We start from the raw sequence: 19,986 nt of genomic DNA, 5'->3' as shown, positions 1-19,986 counted from the left end.
CACGGTGGTTGACGCTGCACTGCACTCCGAAGCCGGCCAAGAGCAGAACCGAGTTCGATTCCCGCTCACGGACCCCAATCAATTGACGGAGGTCGACTCAGCCATAAATGTGTTGACCCGCTGCTGTTTTGTAAACATTAGCAAGGGGTGCTTTGAGCGGGGGAGCGGTGGCGCAGTGGTTAGCGCCACGCTGCGCTACGAACCCGGCGATAGCGATGATCTGAACCGGTCTTGGGACATCTCCCTAGATCGACTCAGCCTCAAATGAGTACCACTGTTCGATGCGTAAATATCGCCACTGTGGGGGGGGAGACAAAGGCGGCCGGTGTGTGTGTGTGCGTGCCACCCTCACTAGGTGCTGCTACTCTGCTAAGAGTCACCCGACCAGCCGAGAAGTCAACAAAAGGCTGCAGGGGGAGACCTTCGCCTGCCTCGCCCGTGACCCTCACAACCCTCACCACCCTCACTTCACCACCCTCACCTCACCACCCTCACCTCACCACTCTCACCACCCTCACCTCACCACCCTCACCTCACCACCCTCACCACCCTCGCCACCCTCACCACCCTCACCTCACCACCCTCACCTCACCACCCTCACCTCACCACCTCACCACTCTCACCTCACCACTCTCACCACCTTCACCTCACCACCCTCACCTCACCACCCTCACCTCACCACCCTCACCTCACCACTCTCACCACCCTCACCTCACCACCCTCACCTCACCACTCTGGCACTCTCACCACCCTCACCTCACCACCGTCACCACCCTTCACCTCACCACCCTCACCTCACCACCATCACCACCCACACCTCCCTCACCACCCTCACCTTACCACCCTCACCACCATCACCACCCTCACCTCACCACCGTCACCACCCTCACCTCACCACCCTCACCTCACCACTCTCACCACCCTCACCTCACCACCGTCACCACCCTTCACCTCACCACCCTCACCTCACCACCCTCACCTCACCACCATCACCACCCACACCTCCCTCACCACCCTCACCTCACCACCCTTACCACCCTCACCACCCTCACCTCACCACCGTCACCACCCTCACCTCACCACCCTCACCTCACCACCCTCACCACCCTCACCTCACCACCCTCACCACCCTCACTTCACCACCCTCACCTCACCACCCTCGCCACCCTCACCACCCTCACCTCACCACCCGCACCTCACCACTCTCACCACCCTCACCTCACCACTCTCACCACCCTCACCTCACCACCCTCACCTCACCACCGTCACCTCACCACCGTCACCACCCTCACCTCACCACCCTCACCTCACCACTCTCACCACCCTCACCTCACCACCGTCACCACCCTTCACCTCACCACCCTCACCTCACCACCCTCATCTCACCACCATCACCACCCACACCTCCCTCACCACCCTCACCTCACCACCCTCACCACCCTCACCATCACCACCCTCACCTCACCACCGTCACCACCCTCACCTCACCACCCTCACCTCACCACTCTCACCACCCTCACCTCACCACCGTCACCACCCTTCACCTCACCACCCTCACCTCACCACCCTCACCTCACCACCATCACCACCCACACCTCCCTCACCACCCTCACCTCACCACCCTCACCACCCTCACCTCACCACCGTCACCACCCTCACCTCACCACCCTCACCACACCACCCTCACCTCACCTCACCACCCTCACCACCCTAACCTTACCACCCTCACCTCACCACCCTCACCACCTCACCACCCTCACCTCATCACCCTCACCACCCTCACCTCCCTCACCACCCTCACCTCACCACCCTCACCTCACCATCCCCTCACCTCCCTCACCTCCCTCACCACCCTCACCACCCTCACCATCACCACCCTCACCTCACCACCATCACCACCCTCACCTCACCACCCTCACCTCACCACCCTCACCTCACCACCCTCACCACCCTCACCTCACCACCCTCACCAACATCACCACCTCACCACCACCTCACCACCCTCAACTCACCTCCCTCACCACCCTCACCTCACCACCCTCACCACCTCACCACCCTCACCTCACCACCTCACCACCTAACCACCCTCACCTCACCTCACCACCCTCACCTCACCACCCTCACCACCTCACCACCCTCACCTCACCACCCTCACCACCCTCACCTCACCTCACCACACTCACCACACCACCCTCACCTCACCACCCTCACCACCTCACCACCCTCACCTCACCACCCTCACCTCACCACCTCACCACCCTCACCTCACCACCATCACCACCCTCACCATCACCACCCTCACCACCTCACCACCCTCACCACCCTCACCTCACCACCCTCACCTCACCACCCTCACCACACCACCCTCACCTCACCACCCTCACCATCACCACCCTCACCACCTCACCACCCTCACCACCCTCACCTCACCACCCTAACCTCACCACCCTCACCTCACCACCTCACCACCATCACCACCCTCACCTCACCACCCTCACCTCACCATCCTCACCTCACCATCCTCACCACCACCTCACCACCCTCACCTCACCACCATCACCACCCTCACCTCACCTCCATCACCACCCTCACCACCTCACCACCCTCACCACCCTCACCACCCTCACCTCACCACCCTCACCTCACCACCCTCACCACCCTCACCTCACCACCCTCACCTCACTACCTCACCACCTAACCACCCTCACCTCACCTCACCACCCTCACCACATCACCCTCACCATCCTCACCACCCTCACCATCCTCACCTCACCACCCTCACCTCACCACCCTCACCTTACCACCCTCACCTCACCACCTCACCACCTAACCACCCTCACCTCACCTCACCACCCTCACCTCACCACCCTCACCACCTCACCACCCTCACCTCACCACCCTCACCTCACCTCACCACCCTCACCACACCACCCTCACCTCACCACCCTCACCTCACCACCCTCACCATCACCACCCTCACCACCTCACCACCCTCACCACCCTCACCTCACCACCCTCACCTCACCACCTCACCACCCTCACCTCACCACCATCACCACCCTCACCATCACCACCCTCACCACCTCACCACCCTCACCACCCTCACCTCACCACCCTCACCTCACCACCCTCACCACACCACCCTCACCTCCACCACCCTCACCACCTCACCACCCTCACCACCCTCACCTCACCACCCTAACCTCACCACCCTCACCTCACCACTTCACCACCATCACCACCCTCACCTCACCACCCTCACCTCACCATCCTCACCACCACCTCACCACCCTCACCTCACCACCATCACCACCCTCACCTCACCTCCATCACCACCCTCACCACCTCACCACCCTCACCACCCTCACCTCACCACCCTCACCTCACCACCCTCACCACCCTCACCTCACCACCCTCACCTCACTACCTCACCACCTAACCACCCTCACCTCACCTCACCACCCTCACCACATCACCCTCACCATCCTCACCACCCTCACCATCCTCACCTCACCACCCTCACCACCCTCACCTCACCACCCTCACCTCACCACCCTCACCTCACCACCCTCACCTCACCACCCTCACCTCACCACCCTGCCCACCCTCACCTCACCACCTCACCACCCTCACCTCACCACCCTTACCACCCTCAACTCACCACCCTCACCTCACCACCCTCACCTCACCACCCTCACCACCTTCACCTCACCACCCTCACCACCCTCACCTCACCACCCTCACCACCATCACCACCTCCCACCACCTCACCACCCTCACCTCACCTCCCTCACCACCCTCACCTCACCACCCTCACCACCCTCAACTCACCACCCTCACCTCACCACCCTCACCTCACCACCCTCACCTCACCACCCTCACCTCACCACCCTCACCACCCTCACCTCACCACCCTCACCACCCTCACCTCACCACCCTCACCACCCTCACCTCACCACCCTCACCACCATCACCACCTCACCACCCTCACCTCACCTCCCTCACCACCCTCACCTCACCACCCTCACCTCACCACCCTCACCTCCCTCACCTCACCACCCTCACCTCACCACCCTCACCTCACCACCCTCACCTCACCACCCTCACCTCACCACCCTCACCTCACCACCCTCACCTCACCTCACCACCCTCACCTCACCACCCTCACCTCACCACCCTCACCTCACCACCCTCACCACCACCACCCTCACCTCACCACCCTGCCCACCCTCACCTCACCACCTCACCACCCTCACCTCACCACCCTTACCACCCTCAACTCACCACCCTCACCTCACCACCCTCACCACCCTCACCTCACCACCCTCACCTCACCACCCTCACCACCCTCACCTCACCACCCTCACCTCACCACCCTCACCTCACCACCCTCACCACCATCACCACCTCACCACCACCTCACCACCCTCACCTCAACTCCCTCACCACCCTCACCTCACCACCCTCAACTCACCACCCTCACCTCACCACCCTCACCTCACCACCCTCACCTCACCACCCTCACCACCCTCACCTCACCACCCTCACCACCATCACCACCTCACCACCACCTCACCACCCTCACCTCACCTCCCTCACCACCCTCACCTCACCACCCTCACCTCACCACCCTCACCTCCCTCACCTCACCACCCTCACTTCACCACCCTCACCTCACCACCCTCACCTCACCACCCTCACCACCTCACCACCCTCACCTCACCACCCTCACCTCACCACCCTCACCACCTCACCACCCTCACCACCCTCACCACCTCACCACCCTCACCTCACCACCCTCACCTCACCACCCTCACCTCACCACCCTCACCTCACCACCCTAACCTCACCACCCTCACCTCACCACCTCACCACCCTCACCTCATCACTCTCACCACCCTCACCTCACCACCCTAACCTCACCACCCTCACCTCACCACCCTCACCTCCCTCACCTCACCACCCTCACCTCACCACCCTAACCTCACCACCCTCACCTCACCACCTTCACCTCATCACTCTCACCACCCTCACCTCACCACCCTCACCACCTCACCACCCTCACCACCTCACCACCCTCACCACCTCACCACCATCACCACCTCACCACCCTCACCACCTCACCACCCTCACCACCCTCACCTCTGGGCGCCCCGCGCGTGCCGGGTGACGTCAGCGCCAAAGTTGGCGGTGCGCGCCGCGACTGCAGATTCGCCGCGCCCGGCAGCAACAGCAACAAATAAATTAATATTAAATTAATTTTATTGTTAAATCTCGACCTTTAACCGCAGGATTTCATATTATTTGGGTCTTTCGGTACAGTCACGTAGATAGCTCATAATTAATTTAAAATCATAATTTTTAACCGATCTACGCAGAACAAATCCACAACATTAACAATCTGAGTACCTTTGCCCCGTACATGTGGATTTGCTCTCCCAACACACAACCGGTGCTGCTGTACCAGTAAGGGGCCGTCCATAAATGACGTCACGCGATTTGACACTTTTTGACCCCCCCCCCCACTTCGTCACACGGCGTCACAAAAACTCAGACCCCCCCTAAAATATGACGTCACAAAGCTCTGCCCCCCCCCCAAAAAAACACAAGGGGCGTTCATTAATGACGTCACGCGATTTTTGACGATTTTTGACCCCCCCCTTCGTCACATGGCGTCATAAAAAGTCAGACCCCCCTCAAATGACGTCACAAAGCTCTGCCTCCCCCCCCCCTAAAAAAACATCCTTCAAATCGCTTTAAACTATTGTCATTGTAGTGCGTATTTAATGTGGCGCTGCACTCTGATGTTGTAGGAGAAAACATTTATTACAAAGTCTATTTAATTAAGTAGAACGTGTTGTCTATATTTATTTAAAGTTGTGCACTTTGATGTGACGTCACATTTCTCAAACCCCCCCCCTCGTCACACATCGTCACAAATGTCTGACCCCCCCCCCCCCCAGGTGCGTGACGTCATTTATGGACGGCCCCCACCGAATTGTCCACATTTTGTTTACGTGAACAAACCCCTTTAATAATTGGCTGTCGGGTTTAATGACACATTCATATAATGGATGATATTGTTCGCGAAAGCCTACGCGTTAAACTAGAATGTTGCTTATTTTTTATTTAATACTGGAGGAAATCCGATAAGCTATTAAGCTCTTTTTGTAACGTCTCAGTAAGCAGGGGCACGGGGTCAGAACGAACATAGTTTAAAATATTGTTGAAACATGAGTTTTTTTTTAGGGGTTAGGTCGTGTAAAATATTAATGTGTCATATTCTTGGTTCTTTTGGTAAAGTGACGTAGAAGGGAAATAATAAAATTATAAAAATATTAAACAATAAAATTTTCACGACGTTTCGACTGCAACACAAGCAATCATCATCAGGTGTGAAATCCACAGCAAGAACATTTTCAATTTTTTGCTTGTGTTGCAGTCGAAACGCCGTGAGAATTTTTATTGTTTTATATTTTTATTATTTTACTGTTTCCCTTCTACGTGACTTTACCGAAAAAACCAAGATTATAAGGTGTGTCACGTCAACAAAACGTGTCAATTCGTTACTGGTTCAGCGCTCTCTCACACATTTGTATTTACACGATCTAACCCCCCCCTCCCCAAAAAAACCCTTTATGTTAATTAGTCGCCAAAAGTCTACGTGTTCAACTAAATAATGGTTTATTTTACCAGGTAAGGCCCACTGAGCTACTTTAGAGCTCTTTTTATTATTATACTGGTAGGAACCACCTGGTTCCACCAGCCCACAGGGGATTATTGTGTCCGTCCGTCGTGCATCCAAAAATGGGAGGGGTGGGGCTGGGTGGAGAAGGGAGGGTGGGGAGGGGCTGGGTGGGGAGGGGCTGGGTGGGGAGGGGAGGGTAGGGAGGGGCTGGGTGGGGAGGGGCTGGTCACCCCGTGGTGCCCTAATAAAACTCAACGTTTAACCTACTCACGCCGGCTTGTGCCCGCCCTCACAGTCGGGCATATTTGCGGAATACACCACGCCGCCGTTGACCCTGGCCATTGACCGAGCAACCCAACGTTCCTACCAGCTCCCTCCGCAGGAATGTGTTAATTCTGGAGGAATCCGATAAGCTATGAAGCTCTTTTCATCACAGATGTCCTGTAGGGGTGGGTCAGAAAGTAACAAATACAAAAAAACACGAGAGGATCGCAAAGTACAAGAACAGGTAAAAACAAATCACACAAAACAAATATTTCCAGTGGCGACAATGACACTAAACACCGCTGAACGAACAAAGGTGGCTTGCGTGTTCGTGTTAACGCTCCTGGCACTATTCGCACATGACGAGAAGTTGCCCCGGGGACATCCAACCCGTGTGAGATGTTAACTGCCTCGCCTGGTATGCAGGAGGTCGCGGGTTGGATCCCAACCCTGACACCAGCCGTATATTTGGAGTTTGCATGTTCTCCCCGTGTTCGCGTGGATTATTCTCCGGGTCACCTGGTCTTTTTCCACTCCACATTTAGATATGCGCGTAATTGGCCGCTGCTATACGTTTCCACACGACGATATGCCACCATTGGAACCTCATTTGCCAGTAAAAAATATGATAATTGTTTTTTTACCCTTTTATCTGGCAACAAAACTGACACCTTTTTTTACAAGGAGTCATGTTTGCATAGACCACAATACCTGCGGTCAGAATGCAAACAAAAAACATAACTCTGATGGTGCATTGTCTTTGAGTTGTGCGCCTTTTGGCGTCATCTGGTCCAACACCATGTGAGACTAGGCTCTAAGGAAAGCTGTCTCGGGTGTGGACCAATCAACTTCAAGGACAGTGCATACATTATCAGAGTTGTTTTTTTTGTTTGCATTCCAAACCGCGGGTAATGTGGTCTATGCAAACATGACTCTTTGTAAAAAAAAGGTGTCAGTTTTGTTGCCAGATAAAAGGCTAAAAAACCAATTATCAACGATAAGCCACTTCGTTGAGCTATCATTTGTGGCGAGGTCACTTGTAAAAACGCTCAATGGGCCTTGCCTCGTCAAAAAAAAAATATAGTATCCATAATCCAGGGGTTTTTGGGTTAGATCGCATATATAAATGTGTCGTTAAACCCACCACCACCGACACAGCCAATTAGTAAGCTTTGTCACGTGAACAGAACATGCCAATTCGTTACTAGTACAGCACATGGGTGTGTTGGAGAGCAAAGCAACAACAATCTTGATTTGAAGCTTTCGTGACTGCAGGAATCCATACTCTTTGGTTCTGTCGGTAAAGTCACGTAGGTGAAGAAAAAAATAAGAAAATAAATATATAAATAAATACATTTAATCGCGACGTTTCGATTGCAACACAAGCAATCATCTTCTTGGTTCTTTCGGTAAATTCACGTAGAAGGGAAATAATCTAATAATAAAACATAATAAAATACAATTCTCACGACGTTTCGGCCACAACGCAAGCAGCCGTCTTCAGGTGAAGAAGAGGTCTGTCGTTCAGACGCTGTCTTTAATTTTTATTATTTTATTATTTCTCTTCTACGTGACTTTACCGAAAGAACCAAGATGAATCCCTGCAGTCACGAAAGCTTTAAATCGACAAGCAATCATCATCACGTGGGTAGAAAAAAAAGAAACTAAATCACGACGTTTCGAGCAGACATCGTGCTGCTCGCAGCAGACATCGCAGCTATCGAGATTTTCACCTGAAGACGAACGCTCGTGTTGCGTTGGAAACATCGTGATTTATTTTATTTTTACCTACGTGACTTTACCGAAAGAGTATAAAGCCACAACATTTACAATCTGGCCAGTACTCAGATTGTAAATGTTGTGGCTTTGCTCTCCAACGCACCGGTCGCGAAAGCCTACATGTGTTAAATAGTATAGCAGTTCATCAACCGGTGGACAACAGCAGCCGCAGCGTGCGGTGGTCACCAAACGAGAAGCATTCAGCAACATTCAAAAGGTGCCGAGGTCACCACGATAATGGACGATGGGTCTTACGAGCTTTCACAAAACCGACTTACAGCAAAAGATACGGTTTGCAAGAAAAACTTTATTTACAGGAAGCCACGAACATTTTCTCGAGATCGAACAAGGAAGGGCGCGTGTTGCACACGCCTGCAAAGGAGGGCTTCCGTGACGATTTCGATTAAGGATCAAAACAAAAAACACCAATAAATTATAAACAGAAACACACCCGAGCGCAGCTCAGCAATTTGAACAACTGGATGAAAACTGGGAAGGAGTATCAAATGCCAAGTTCTTGAGTAAATATCAAGGACAGAGTTAATGGGAGATGGATGGCCATGGTTGCCAACGTTTTTGAAAAAGGACACCGCACGCACGGAGAGAGAACAAAGCTCTCTCACCTGTTGTATGAGCAATTCACAATCTGGTCTGCTGTGCATACACAGCCCACCCATTCTGGACCTGCCGTGTGCCTAATTGGTGTGCTTTTCGATTTAAAGCTTTCGTGACTGCAGGGATTCATCTTCTTGATTCTTTCGGTAAAGTCACGTAGAAGGGAAATAATAAATTAATAAAAATAAAACATAAAATACAATTCTCACGACGTTTCGGTCACAACGCAAGCAGCCGTCTTTCCGACAGACCTGTTCTTCACCTGAGGACGGCTGCTTGCGTTGTGGCCGAAACGTCGTGAGAATTATTTTATTATTTTTTATTTTTATCATTTTATTACTTCCCTTCTACGTCACTTTACCGAAAGAACCAAGAAGATGGTGTGCTTTTGTTGTGTCGACAACTCAACGTCTCCATCGCGTTTGCTGTGCAAACAAAAGCACAAACAACCCAATGTCTAGTCAGCTGTGTGTACAGCTTGCCGCTTGCTGTCATGCATGCAAACCCCCGTGCAGCCTGGCCACTTCGTAAATCGCAGTCAGCGGAGTTCACAGCAAACTCCCCCCGCTTCCTTGTCACGATCCTTGGGAAACAACGCGCTTGCAAACACAACGCAGCCTTTCCCCAACTTCGCCTTAGTCCATCCAGCTGCACCCCCCGCCCCACGCTTGTTTCCTCACCGAAACCACGCCTAGACCTGGCTACCCCCCACCCAACGAGCCCGCCGCGCCCGCCACCCCCGGCCCCTTTCTACACGAGCGCGTTCGAGCACATGCGCCTGTGCCTGTTGAAGTGGCTCGACATGCTGAAGCTCTTGCCGCAGGCCTGGCACGCGTAGGGCCTTTCGCCCGTGTGCGTGCGCATGTGGTACTTGAGGCTTGAGTACTGCGCGAAGGCGCGTGGGCACACGTCGCACGAGTACGGCTTTTCGCCCGTGTGGATGCGCTGGTGCGTCTTGAGGCTGGAGCACTGCGAGAAGGCGCGGCCGCAGGCGCCGCAGCGGTACGGCTTCTCGCCCGTGTGCGTGCGCCGGTGCGTCTTCAGGTTGCCGTAGTGCGAGAACGTGCGGCCGCACAAGTCGCACGGGTGCGGCTTCTCGCCCGTGTGGATGCGCATGTGACCCGTCAGCTGGTCCGACTTGGCAAAGCGCCGCCCGCACTGGCGGCACTCGTGCGGCCGCCCAGGGTCGGCGTCGGCGTCCGGAGACGGGGCGCCGTTCCTGCCGCCCGGCACCGCTGGGTACGCGTGCGAGTTGGGCAGCTGCGCGGCGTGGTAGACGGGCTCCGGAAGGTTCTCGGCGCATCGACGGGTAGCCAGCCCTTGCTGGTGCTGCTGCTGCTGCTGTTGCTGCTGCTGCTGCAACAGATGCCGCTCTTGCTGCTGCGCGTTGGTGCGTATCTTGGCCGCCAGCACGAGTCGCACCTTGTCGCTCTGAAGCGAGGTGACGTCCTCGATTGCGAACATATGATCGCCGCCGACCGTCGCTTTACCTGGAGGTTGAGGAGGGGGGCCACAGAGGAGGAGCGGAGAGACGCGGCGGTTGGTCGGTCGGTTGGTTGCGGAGGCTACAGCTAACTATTGTGGATGTCTCTCCGCTCACAGAGTTAAAACCGCGACGATCTCTTGACAGTTCTGGGGAAAATTCTAATTGCAATTATAGCAACACGGTTGTTCGCCGAGATTGCAGTAACTGACTGGCATTCGGTAGAAATGACCCTGGGCCTTGCCTAAGTGGTGGGAGCTTGTCGACGGAGCGGCCTTCCCACTGCCCGAGGAGTCCCACGAAGGTCGGCCACCTAACCTCTGACCTCTGTGCAACGGCTGGGAGCTATGACCTGCAGCACACGTGTGTGCGCACACGCACACACGTCACGCGCGTGCAAACACACGCACGGAAACATGCATGGACACGTGGCGTGCGCGAACTCATCCACATGGTCACATGACGCAAAAACAAAGAATTCCACGTATAGCCTTTAAGAGACTGTTGGGGAAAGTGCTGTTAGCGAGCACCCGATGAAGGGCGGCACAGCACACGAGGGGGTGGGTGGGTAGCACCACGCCCAGCTGCCTTTGTCTCCCCAGTGCTGATAGTTTACACACTGCACCAGGTGCTCATTTAAGGCTGAATAGACCTAGGGGAGGCCTATGACCGGTTGAGATATTCATCACTGATGATCGCCGTGAGCGGGAATCGAAATCAGGTCGCCGAGTTCGTAGCACAGAGCGCTAACCACTACGCGACCACACGGACATGCAATGTATGATGAACTTCGTTCGCACCGTACATAGCTAACCATGCTAATTGGAGGTGTGATTAACGCACGAACATGTGATGTGTACAAATACACGCACGCACGGACACGTGACGTGCAAGCACACACACGCACTGGCACACGTGACGCGCAGGGCCAGCGCGACAGTCAACGGGTGACTCGGTGTGCTTCCAACCCCACATGCAACACGAGGTTGTGCTTCCCTGCTCCTCTCTCACGTCATCAGCAGCGTCTTCATCGTCGTCGGCCGCGACCTATCGAATGCCGACTGATGGCCTTCCTAAGCCGTCACACACCACCTCTCTCACGGTCCCGTGACGCCCCATTCAAAGTAGCGGAACGTTTTCGGAGATACCTGGCACGCTCTCAATTTTAATTCCCTGGTCCGAGTTGATGGTGCTGGACGTTTCCAGGGAAGGGACATCTGCGTCCTCGTCTGCGAATAGAAAATAGAAAAACGAAAACACCGATTCAGTGGCTCTCGCTCCAGTGTTGACTCCGGCACCGCGGGGTAGAGTTGGCACGAGCGAGAGACGTCATTTGTGGCTCGCATGATCTTTGGGACACTTCCATCTTTCGTACGGCTGCTGATGTAAATGCATACAGACTACAATTTCACATTCATGTGGTCAATCCAGACAACCGCATCAGGAGCATCAGCGGAGTGTATTTCCGTGATGCCTCCTCCACATTTGTGGACTGGAGCATTGCGTCGTGATACGTTGTATGGTCTGATCTCGATGAGCACAGTCGCATGCTACTGCAGAGTTTTTTTTCCATTTGTGCATCAGGTATCCGCATCTGCGCCCAGTGTCGTGCGGCGGGTGCGATTAAGGGTGGACCACGAGCAGCTTCCTGGAAGATCAAACCCCAGTGGATCTTTCGGGACACTTAGAGAAGGTCAAGTGCGGTGCTGAAAGACGGGTGTATTTTGGCAAGGTAGTGGTAACGGCGTCTGAGCGACGGTGGGACTGCTCTTCCACGAGCCCCGCTGCACGGAGCATCAATGTCCGTCGCACGGCGGTCCAACCGACAGACATCTTTAAATCCCCAGGGCAAGAACATAACAATCGATTCCTCGCACGAGCGAATCCCGTGGCCGATCGTCGCGACTTGGCAAAGAAAAAAAAATCTATCGACACGTCGAAGCACATCCGCTCTCGTCCGAGACATCTCGTCGCCCACAACGTAGCTGACGTAACTCAAACGAAGAGGTGAACAGCGGTGCGGTGCGGTACTTACAGGACTGGTTCAAGTAGTGGCCGTCCGCTCCATGATCTTGATCTTGGGACGGGTCGTTGCCTGCACAGAGAGCAGAATGCATGAGGCACAGTGGGATTCATTTAAAACACATTCGTACGCTTACGACACCATTACTGCATCAGCTGTGCGAGAATCAATAATTAAATTTCGATTTAAAGCTTTCGTGACTGCAGGGATTAATCTTCTTGGTTCTTTCGGTAAAGTAGTTGTATGGTGAATATGCAGCAGTGTGGTGTGCAGTAGGGTGGGTAGAATAATACATAGTGTAATATTACGTAAATATGCAAAAAATCCTCTTGATATGCAAATTATTTTGTCAAGGCGCTCTTCCTCCTCCCTCCCAGCTTAAATAGACGGTCCAAGCCAAGGACGTGTCATTCAGACTCTGTCTTATCGACAGACCTGTTCTCCACCTGAGGACGGCTGCTTGCGTTGTGGCCGAAACGTCGTGAGAATTATTTTATTATGTTTGATTTTTATTATTTCCATTCTACGTGACTTTACCGAAAGAACCAAGAAAATCAATAATTATTTTCGCACCTCCGATTAGCATGGTTGGCTATGCACCGAAGTTCAACATACGTACGTACATTCTTGATTCATGGAAATGCAACGCCAAATTTCATCTTCCTTGTATGTCCGATGTTGATAAATGAGCACCGACAATAAATTTACACTGAAGCGGTTGAGCCAGATAATTGCATCGAGAGGAGCAGGGGAGCGATGTGTGGCGCTGCTGTGATGATGCCTCATCCGTGTCTGTGAATCGGGCATCGAGTAGTGATACGTCTCCCCACGCTTTGGCTGAGGTTCTGTTTAACGCCACTCCGCGCTGTGTATACACGGCTAACCTATTTCTGCCCAAAATTCTGGTCCTCCGGTTTTTCTCCCCTCCGCGTTTAGAGAGGCGCAGTTCGACTATTTTTAGATAATGTTGCCTGCTGTAAATGTCCAAATTATAAGCCACTTTGTTGAGCTATCATTTGTGGCCAGGTCGCTTTTGAAAAAGCTAATAGGTTCAATGGGCCTTGTCTGGTAGGATGGGGATGGTTTTGACTTTTGGGAAAAGTTTTTTTTTGTTACCGAGCACCTATGAAGGCCGGCATGGTGTGATGTTTACACACCACACCAGGTACTCATTTGAGGCCGAGTCGACCTAGGGGAGGCCCACGACCGGTTGAGAAAATCGTCACCGGTATTGTCCGTAAGCGGGAATCGAACTCGGCTCACCGGGTTCATAGTGCGGCGCGCTAACCACTACACAACACACACACGCGCACATGTGTGTTCAAAAGAGTCGGGGAGTAACCGTGCGAGCGCGAGGGGTGTAGGCTTCATCGTTGCATGCCTAACGAAGACGATGACGCCGACGACTGCCCATGGAAGTCTCACCGGCACTCGGGTATTCTCCATTCTCCTCCCCGGGGCCGCAGTCCGCTCCGTGGACGCGTCCCAGCCTCTGCATGGACACCGACAGCTCGCGGCTCAGTCCGCCGAACAAGTTGGCGAGCACCTCGATCAACCCCTCCAGGGTCACGTCCCTCACCACGCCGGGCGACGACCCGCTGCCACCGCTGCTGCCGCCGTCGTCAAAAAGTGGCAGTTGGAACGGCTCTGCGCCCCGCAGGGCCTTCACCACCTGCCGCAGCACGGCGTAGAAGCCGAAGGGCAGGCGGTCGCGCGCCGTGGCCAGCAGCTCGGCCCGCACGAGGCCGTCCCCGACGCAGGCGCGCAGGACCCCGTAGTCCCGGATGCCCAGCTCCGAGTCCATGGCCCGGGCCACCTCCTCGTTCACGCCCTGCGCCTCCAGCCACGCCGGGAAGTCCCTGCTCGGCTCCAACACCGCGGCGCACGCCATTCCTGCGTGGTTCGAGCCGGGCGGCAATAAAAAACACACACACGGAAAAATCTGCAGGGCTGGAGGGGCGCCGCGGAAATATTGGCGACAGCTATGAGCCGGGCGAATATTCGGTTTGACTGCAGCTGAATTGTCTAGCTCGGCTACGACACGAGTGCTTCGGCGAAATAATTCAGCATTAACTGGCGAGGAGAGTTGATACAAGTTATACATTTATATGTGGCTCATTTATACAGGTAGGAACAACAGGTTCCACACTGCCCACCAGGGATTATTTGTCTGTCCGTCGTGCATAGCCACGCCCTCGATTTGTATTTCATAGAGCGCTTGGGGGCGGGCTCAGCACCACGTGACGAGCCGCCCCACGCAGCTTGCGCCGCGTGACACGGATCGCACGAATGCGCCGTCCAACCAAGTTCCTACCTGCCCACTCCGAAGGAACGTGTTTACAATGAAAAATAACGGATGACTCCCTGGGTGCGTTTCTTTCTCTAATGCCTGCGATGAGACATCGATGTAATGTCTCTAAGACCTGGGTTAAAGTCCTAGCCGTGGGTGTTCTTTCTCGCTTTCTCTCTGAAAGGTTACGTCTACGATGAAACACTGAACCAGCAATTCTGGGGGGGTGACGGGGGCATGGGTTCAAGCCGTGGTGGATCTGGGTGTTTCTTTAAGAGCTGGAGGCCACGTCAAAGATCACTCTGAGAGGTGTCCTGAAGACGAAGCCCCAAACGCTGGGTTCTATTCCGAGCGAGTAATCTCCAAGACACAAACACGGCACTTGTTCTCCCGCTCACACGCGTAATTAACGCGCCACTGCCGATCTATTCCAGCAGAACTCGAGCAATCTGCTATCACCGAGACTGCCAAAGGTGACAGTGAGGCAAATAAGAAAGGGACCCAAATCAAAATCGAGGACGGGTGGGCATGAGCTCCAGCCTCCGCAAGCCGAGGTTTTTTTTTTAAAGTGGCCGTCTGCTCTTGCTATAAATGCTGCGTCGTATTAATAGCAACACGTGTATTTTTTTCTCTTGCCACGTACCGACTACGTACGAAACTTATTTTTAGAAAACCATTCGCTCTGCCTGCTGACCCGTCTAATACTCTTGCTGACCCGCCCAAACTGACCATCTGCGAAAATGAGCTTCATAGCTCATCAGATTCCTCCCAGTCTAAATAAAGATTCTGATTCACATTGAGGTGCAGAGACCACTCCATAACTGCGGCAGAGATGTACTTTTTAACTGTCTTGATAAAGTGAATATATTTCGATTTAAAGCTTTCGTGACTGCAGGGATTCATCTTCTTGGTTCTTTCGGTAAAGTCACGTGACTTTACCGAAAGAACCAAGAAGAAGAGTGAATATATGTAATGGAATATTATTATTGGGAGAACCAGCAGTGCAGCGGTGAACGCACTGGTGCCGTGAACTCGGCAAGACCCGTGTTCGATTCCTGCTCAGGGCAAACATCAGCGGCGAGCGATATCTCCAAACCGGTCCTCGGACAATCAACAACACAAACTGACCAGCGCGGTGAAGTGTGGTCAAACACAACCCATGACCTACATGGCATGGGAAGGCCTTAGTCATCCAGCAGTGGATGATTCAAGGGCTGTGAATAACAATGTAAACATATTTTTCGATTTAAAGCTTTCGTGACTGCAGGGATTCATCTTCTTGGTTCTTTCGGGAAAGTCACGTAGAAGGGAGATACTAAAATGATAAAAATGATGCATAATAAAAAAATACAATTCTCACTCGTGTGAGAATTGGAATATTTTATTATGTTTTATTTAATAAAAAAAAAACATAATAAAAAAATACAATTCTCACTCTTGTGAGAATTGGATTATTTTATTATGGTTCATTTTTATTATTTTTACCGAAAGAACCAAGAAGATAAACTAATCACTTTTAAAATATATCCAATATAAAGTAAACTAATCTAAGCTCCGATTTAAAGCTTTCGTGACTGCAGGGATTCATCTTCTTGGTTCTTTCGGTAAAGTCACGTAGCAGGGAAGTAATTAAATAATAAAAATAAAACATAATTCTCACGACGTTTCGGCCACAACGCAAGCAGCCGTCCTCAGGTGGAAAACAGGTCTGTCGAGAAGACAGAGTCATCATTCAGACTCTACGCATTTCACAAGTAGTACAAACCTCCTATGCATTTCACAAGTAGTACTAATCGCATATCTGCATTTCCCATAAATATGCTAAATTCCTCTTGATATGCAAATTATTTTGTCAAGATGCTCTTCGCCCCTCCATCCCAGCTTAAATAGTCGCTCCAAGCCTGGAGCGTGCCATTCAGACTCTGTCTTCTCGACAGACCTGTTCTCCACCTGAAGACGGCTGCTTGCGTTGTGGCCGAAACGTCGTGAGAATTATTTTATTATGTTTTATTTGTATTATTTTATTACTTCCCTTCTACGTGACTTTACCGAAAGAACCAAGAAAATGTAAACATAATTCATATTCTTAGGTTTTTTCCATAAAGTCACGAAAAAACCTAAGAATATGAATCCTTGCAGTCACGAAAGCTTCAATGTAAACATAAAACCGTGACCACACTGGCTAAAGTTGGTCAATGCGGTCTGGAGTGTCCGATTCACAATCAAAAGGTTGCAAGTTCTAATTCCGGTCTGGGGGTCAGCTGAGCCGATCAATCATCCCAGGGGGTCTGCGTAATTGAGTAACGCTTTGCAGGATTGCCAATGGTGTTTGTCGTGTCGGGAGAACAGCCCCTTCCCATTACACTGTGTAACAAATACATGTTAATTTTCATTCATATGTTGTTTTTTTCCGACTTTACGTGAACGAAGAGACGCACATTCGTCCGTTTTCTCATTGAAAATAGGTACATTTCTAAATATTACTGTCCTGGTCACAAAAATCAAAGTTTGTGGGGAATAATAGCTATTTCCTATACTTTTTAGGCATAAGCAATTACGAAATAACACTTACTACCCAGGAACAAGAATTGTATTGAGGTTAGATTTGAAGTTTTTGTGACTGCAAGGATCCATACTCTTTGTTTTTTTCGGTAAAGTCACGTCAGCAAAAAAATTAATAAATTAAAAATGAAAAACTTAATTAATTTTCGATTTAAAGCTTTCGTGACTGCAGGGATTCATTTTCCTGGTTCTTTCGGTAAAGTCACGTAGAAGGGAAGTAATAAAATAATAAAAATAAAACAATAAAATAATTCTCACGACGTTTCGGCTACAACGCAAGCAGGTGAGGACGGCCGCTTGCGTTGTGGCCGAAACGTCGTGAGAATTATTTTATTACGTTTTATTTTTATTATTTTATTACTTCCCTTCTACGTGACTTTACCGAAAGAACCAAGAAAACTAAATTAATCTTCTTGGTTCTTTCGGTAAAGTCACATAGAAGGGAAATAATACAAATAAAACATAATAAAATAAATCACGACGTTTCGGGCGCAACACAAGCCTCCGTCTTCAGAAGAACGTCGGCGATTTAATTAAGTCGTTTTTCATTTTTCATTAATTTTATTTTTTACCTACGTGACTTTACCGAAAAAACCAACGAGACGGGTCGATGTTGATGTGCAGCACCAACTACAATTTGACACCAAGGTGGTTTCAATGAGCCGGATGGTTGTGTTAGGGGTAGCAGAGTGGTGCATTGCCGCGATGTATTTGTGAATCGGGATTTGAGTCGTTACATGTACCACGGTTCTGTGCTGGGTGACCACAGTCGCACACTGAACCGGGTTGGGGGGGGTTTAACTTTCCATTTGTGCATAATCATAGTCAGTGATGATCTACTATCTACTTCTGGATGAAAGTCTCCCGAATGTACGTATGTTGAACTTCTTTTCGCCACCGCACGTAGCCAAACGTGCTAATCGGAGGTGCTGGGAAAGGACAGCAAACTAAACACAACAAGCGGCTATGCAGAAATTCAATAATGCTGCTAATCCTGCATAATGCACGGGCATAATGACTTTAAACACCTCGCCAAACCTCCTACGCATTTCACAGTTAGTACTAATCGCATATCTGCATTTCCCATAAATATGCTAAATTCCTCTTGATATGCAAATTATTTTGTCAAGGCGCTCTACGCCCCTCCATCCCAGCGTAAATAGTCGCTCCAAGCCTGGGGCTTGTCATTCAGACTCTGTCTCCTCGACAGACCTGTTCTCCACCTGAGGACGGCTACTTGCGGTGTGGCCCAAACGTCGTGAGAATTATTTTATCATGTTTAATTTTTTTATTTTATTATTTCCATTCTACGTGAATAACCACAATACTTGCAGTCAGAATGCAAAAAAACACAATCTGATAATTTATAAATTGTCCTTGAAACTGATTGGTCCACACCAGAGACAGCTTTCCTTAGAGCCTAGTCTCATACGGTGTTCGACCAGATGGTGTCATCTGACTGCAGCAAGTATTGTGGTCAATGTAAACATGATTCCTTGCAAAAGGTTTCAGTTTTGTCGCCAAAAAAAGGGGAAAAACCCCCTATTATTATATTTTGGTACTGGCAAAGGAGGCCTCATGATGAAGAAATTCGTTTTCAATTTAGATGTAAAAGTGTGCAACTCCAGTGGCTTCCAATGAATCTGTCGCCAACCCTCACAAGGCTCTTTTATTGGTGATTTATCAATAGTTTACTATCTTCTGGGTTCTTTCGGTAAAGTCACGTAGAATGGAAATAATAAAATAATAAAAATAAAACAGAATTCTCACGACGTTTCGGCCACAACGCAAGCAGCCGTCCTCAGGTGGAGCACAGGTCTGTCGAGAAGACAGAGTCTGAATGATGACTCTGTCTACTCGACAGACCTGTTCTCCACCTGAGGACGGCTGCTTGCGTTGTGGCCAAAACGTCGTGAGAATAATTTTTATTATGTTTATTTTTATTATTTTATTATTTCCATTCTACGTGACTTTACCGAAAGAACCAAGAAGATGAATCCCTGCAGTCACGAAAGCTTTAAATCGAAAAATAGTTTACTAATTAAAATAGTTATTCATTAAACCCCAGCCCTCAAGGTTTACAGTGGTGTACAGTAGCAAGGCCTTGCAAGTAGCACGTTCAAACCACTTGTCGCAGAGGTTCACGGTTCGAATCCTCGGGCAGCCCCGGTTATCACTGCGGGAATAATAACCGTGACACCACTCCACACCGTCCGCTTCGTACACAGCCGACGTTAACTTTCCCCCTCGAGGTCATTCGCAAGAGTACGGCCATTGGAACC

General features: G+C 51.4%; 1 protein-coding gene across 1 annotated transcript in view; it reads right to left on the bottom strand.

The window, feature by feature from the left end:
* The window catches only part of LOC144734587 (uncharacterized), a 42,308-nt gene that overhangs the window by 19,299 nt on the left and 3,023 nt on the right, over positions 1-19,986 (bottom strand). The window contains exons 3-6 of the mRNA XM_078616841.1: positions 14,278-14,745; positions 12,865-12,924; positions 11,978-12,058; positions 10,101-10,836 (exon numbers count right to left, since the gene is read on the bottom strand). Of these exons, the coding sequence (XP_078472967.1) occupies positions 10,101-10,836; positions 11,978-12,058; positions 12,865-12,924; positions 14,278-14,743 (1,343 nt within the window). The 5' untranslated portion in view covers positions 14,744-14,745. The remainder of the gene's footprint in view (positions 1-10,100; positions 10,837-11,977; positions 12,059-12,864; positions 12,925-14,277; positions 14,746-19,986) is intronic.

The sequence above is a fragment of the Lampetra planeri genome, chromosome 3 (assembly GCF_965212315.1).
Source record: "Lampetra planeri chromosome 3, kcLamPlan1.2.h2, whole genome shotgun sequence".
Classification (NCBI taxonomy): domain Eukaryota; kingdom Metazoa; phylum Chordata; class Hyperoartia; order Petromyzontiformes; family Petromyzontidae; genus Lampetra; species Lampetra planeri.
This window is presented reverse-complemented; position numbering and strand designations above follow the sequence as displayed.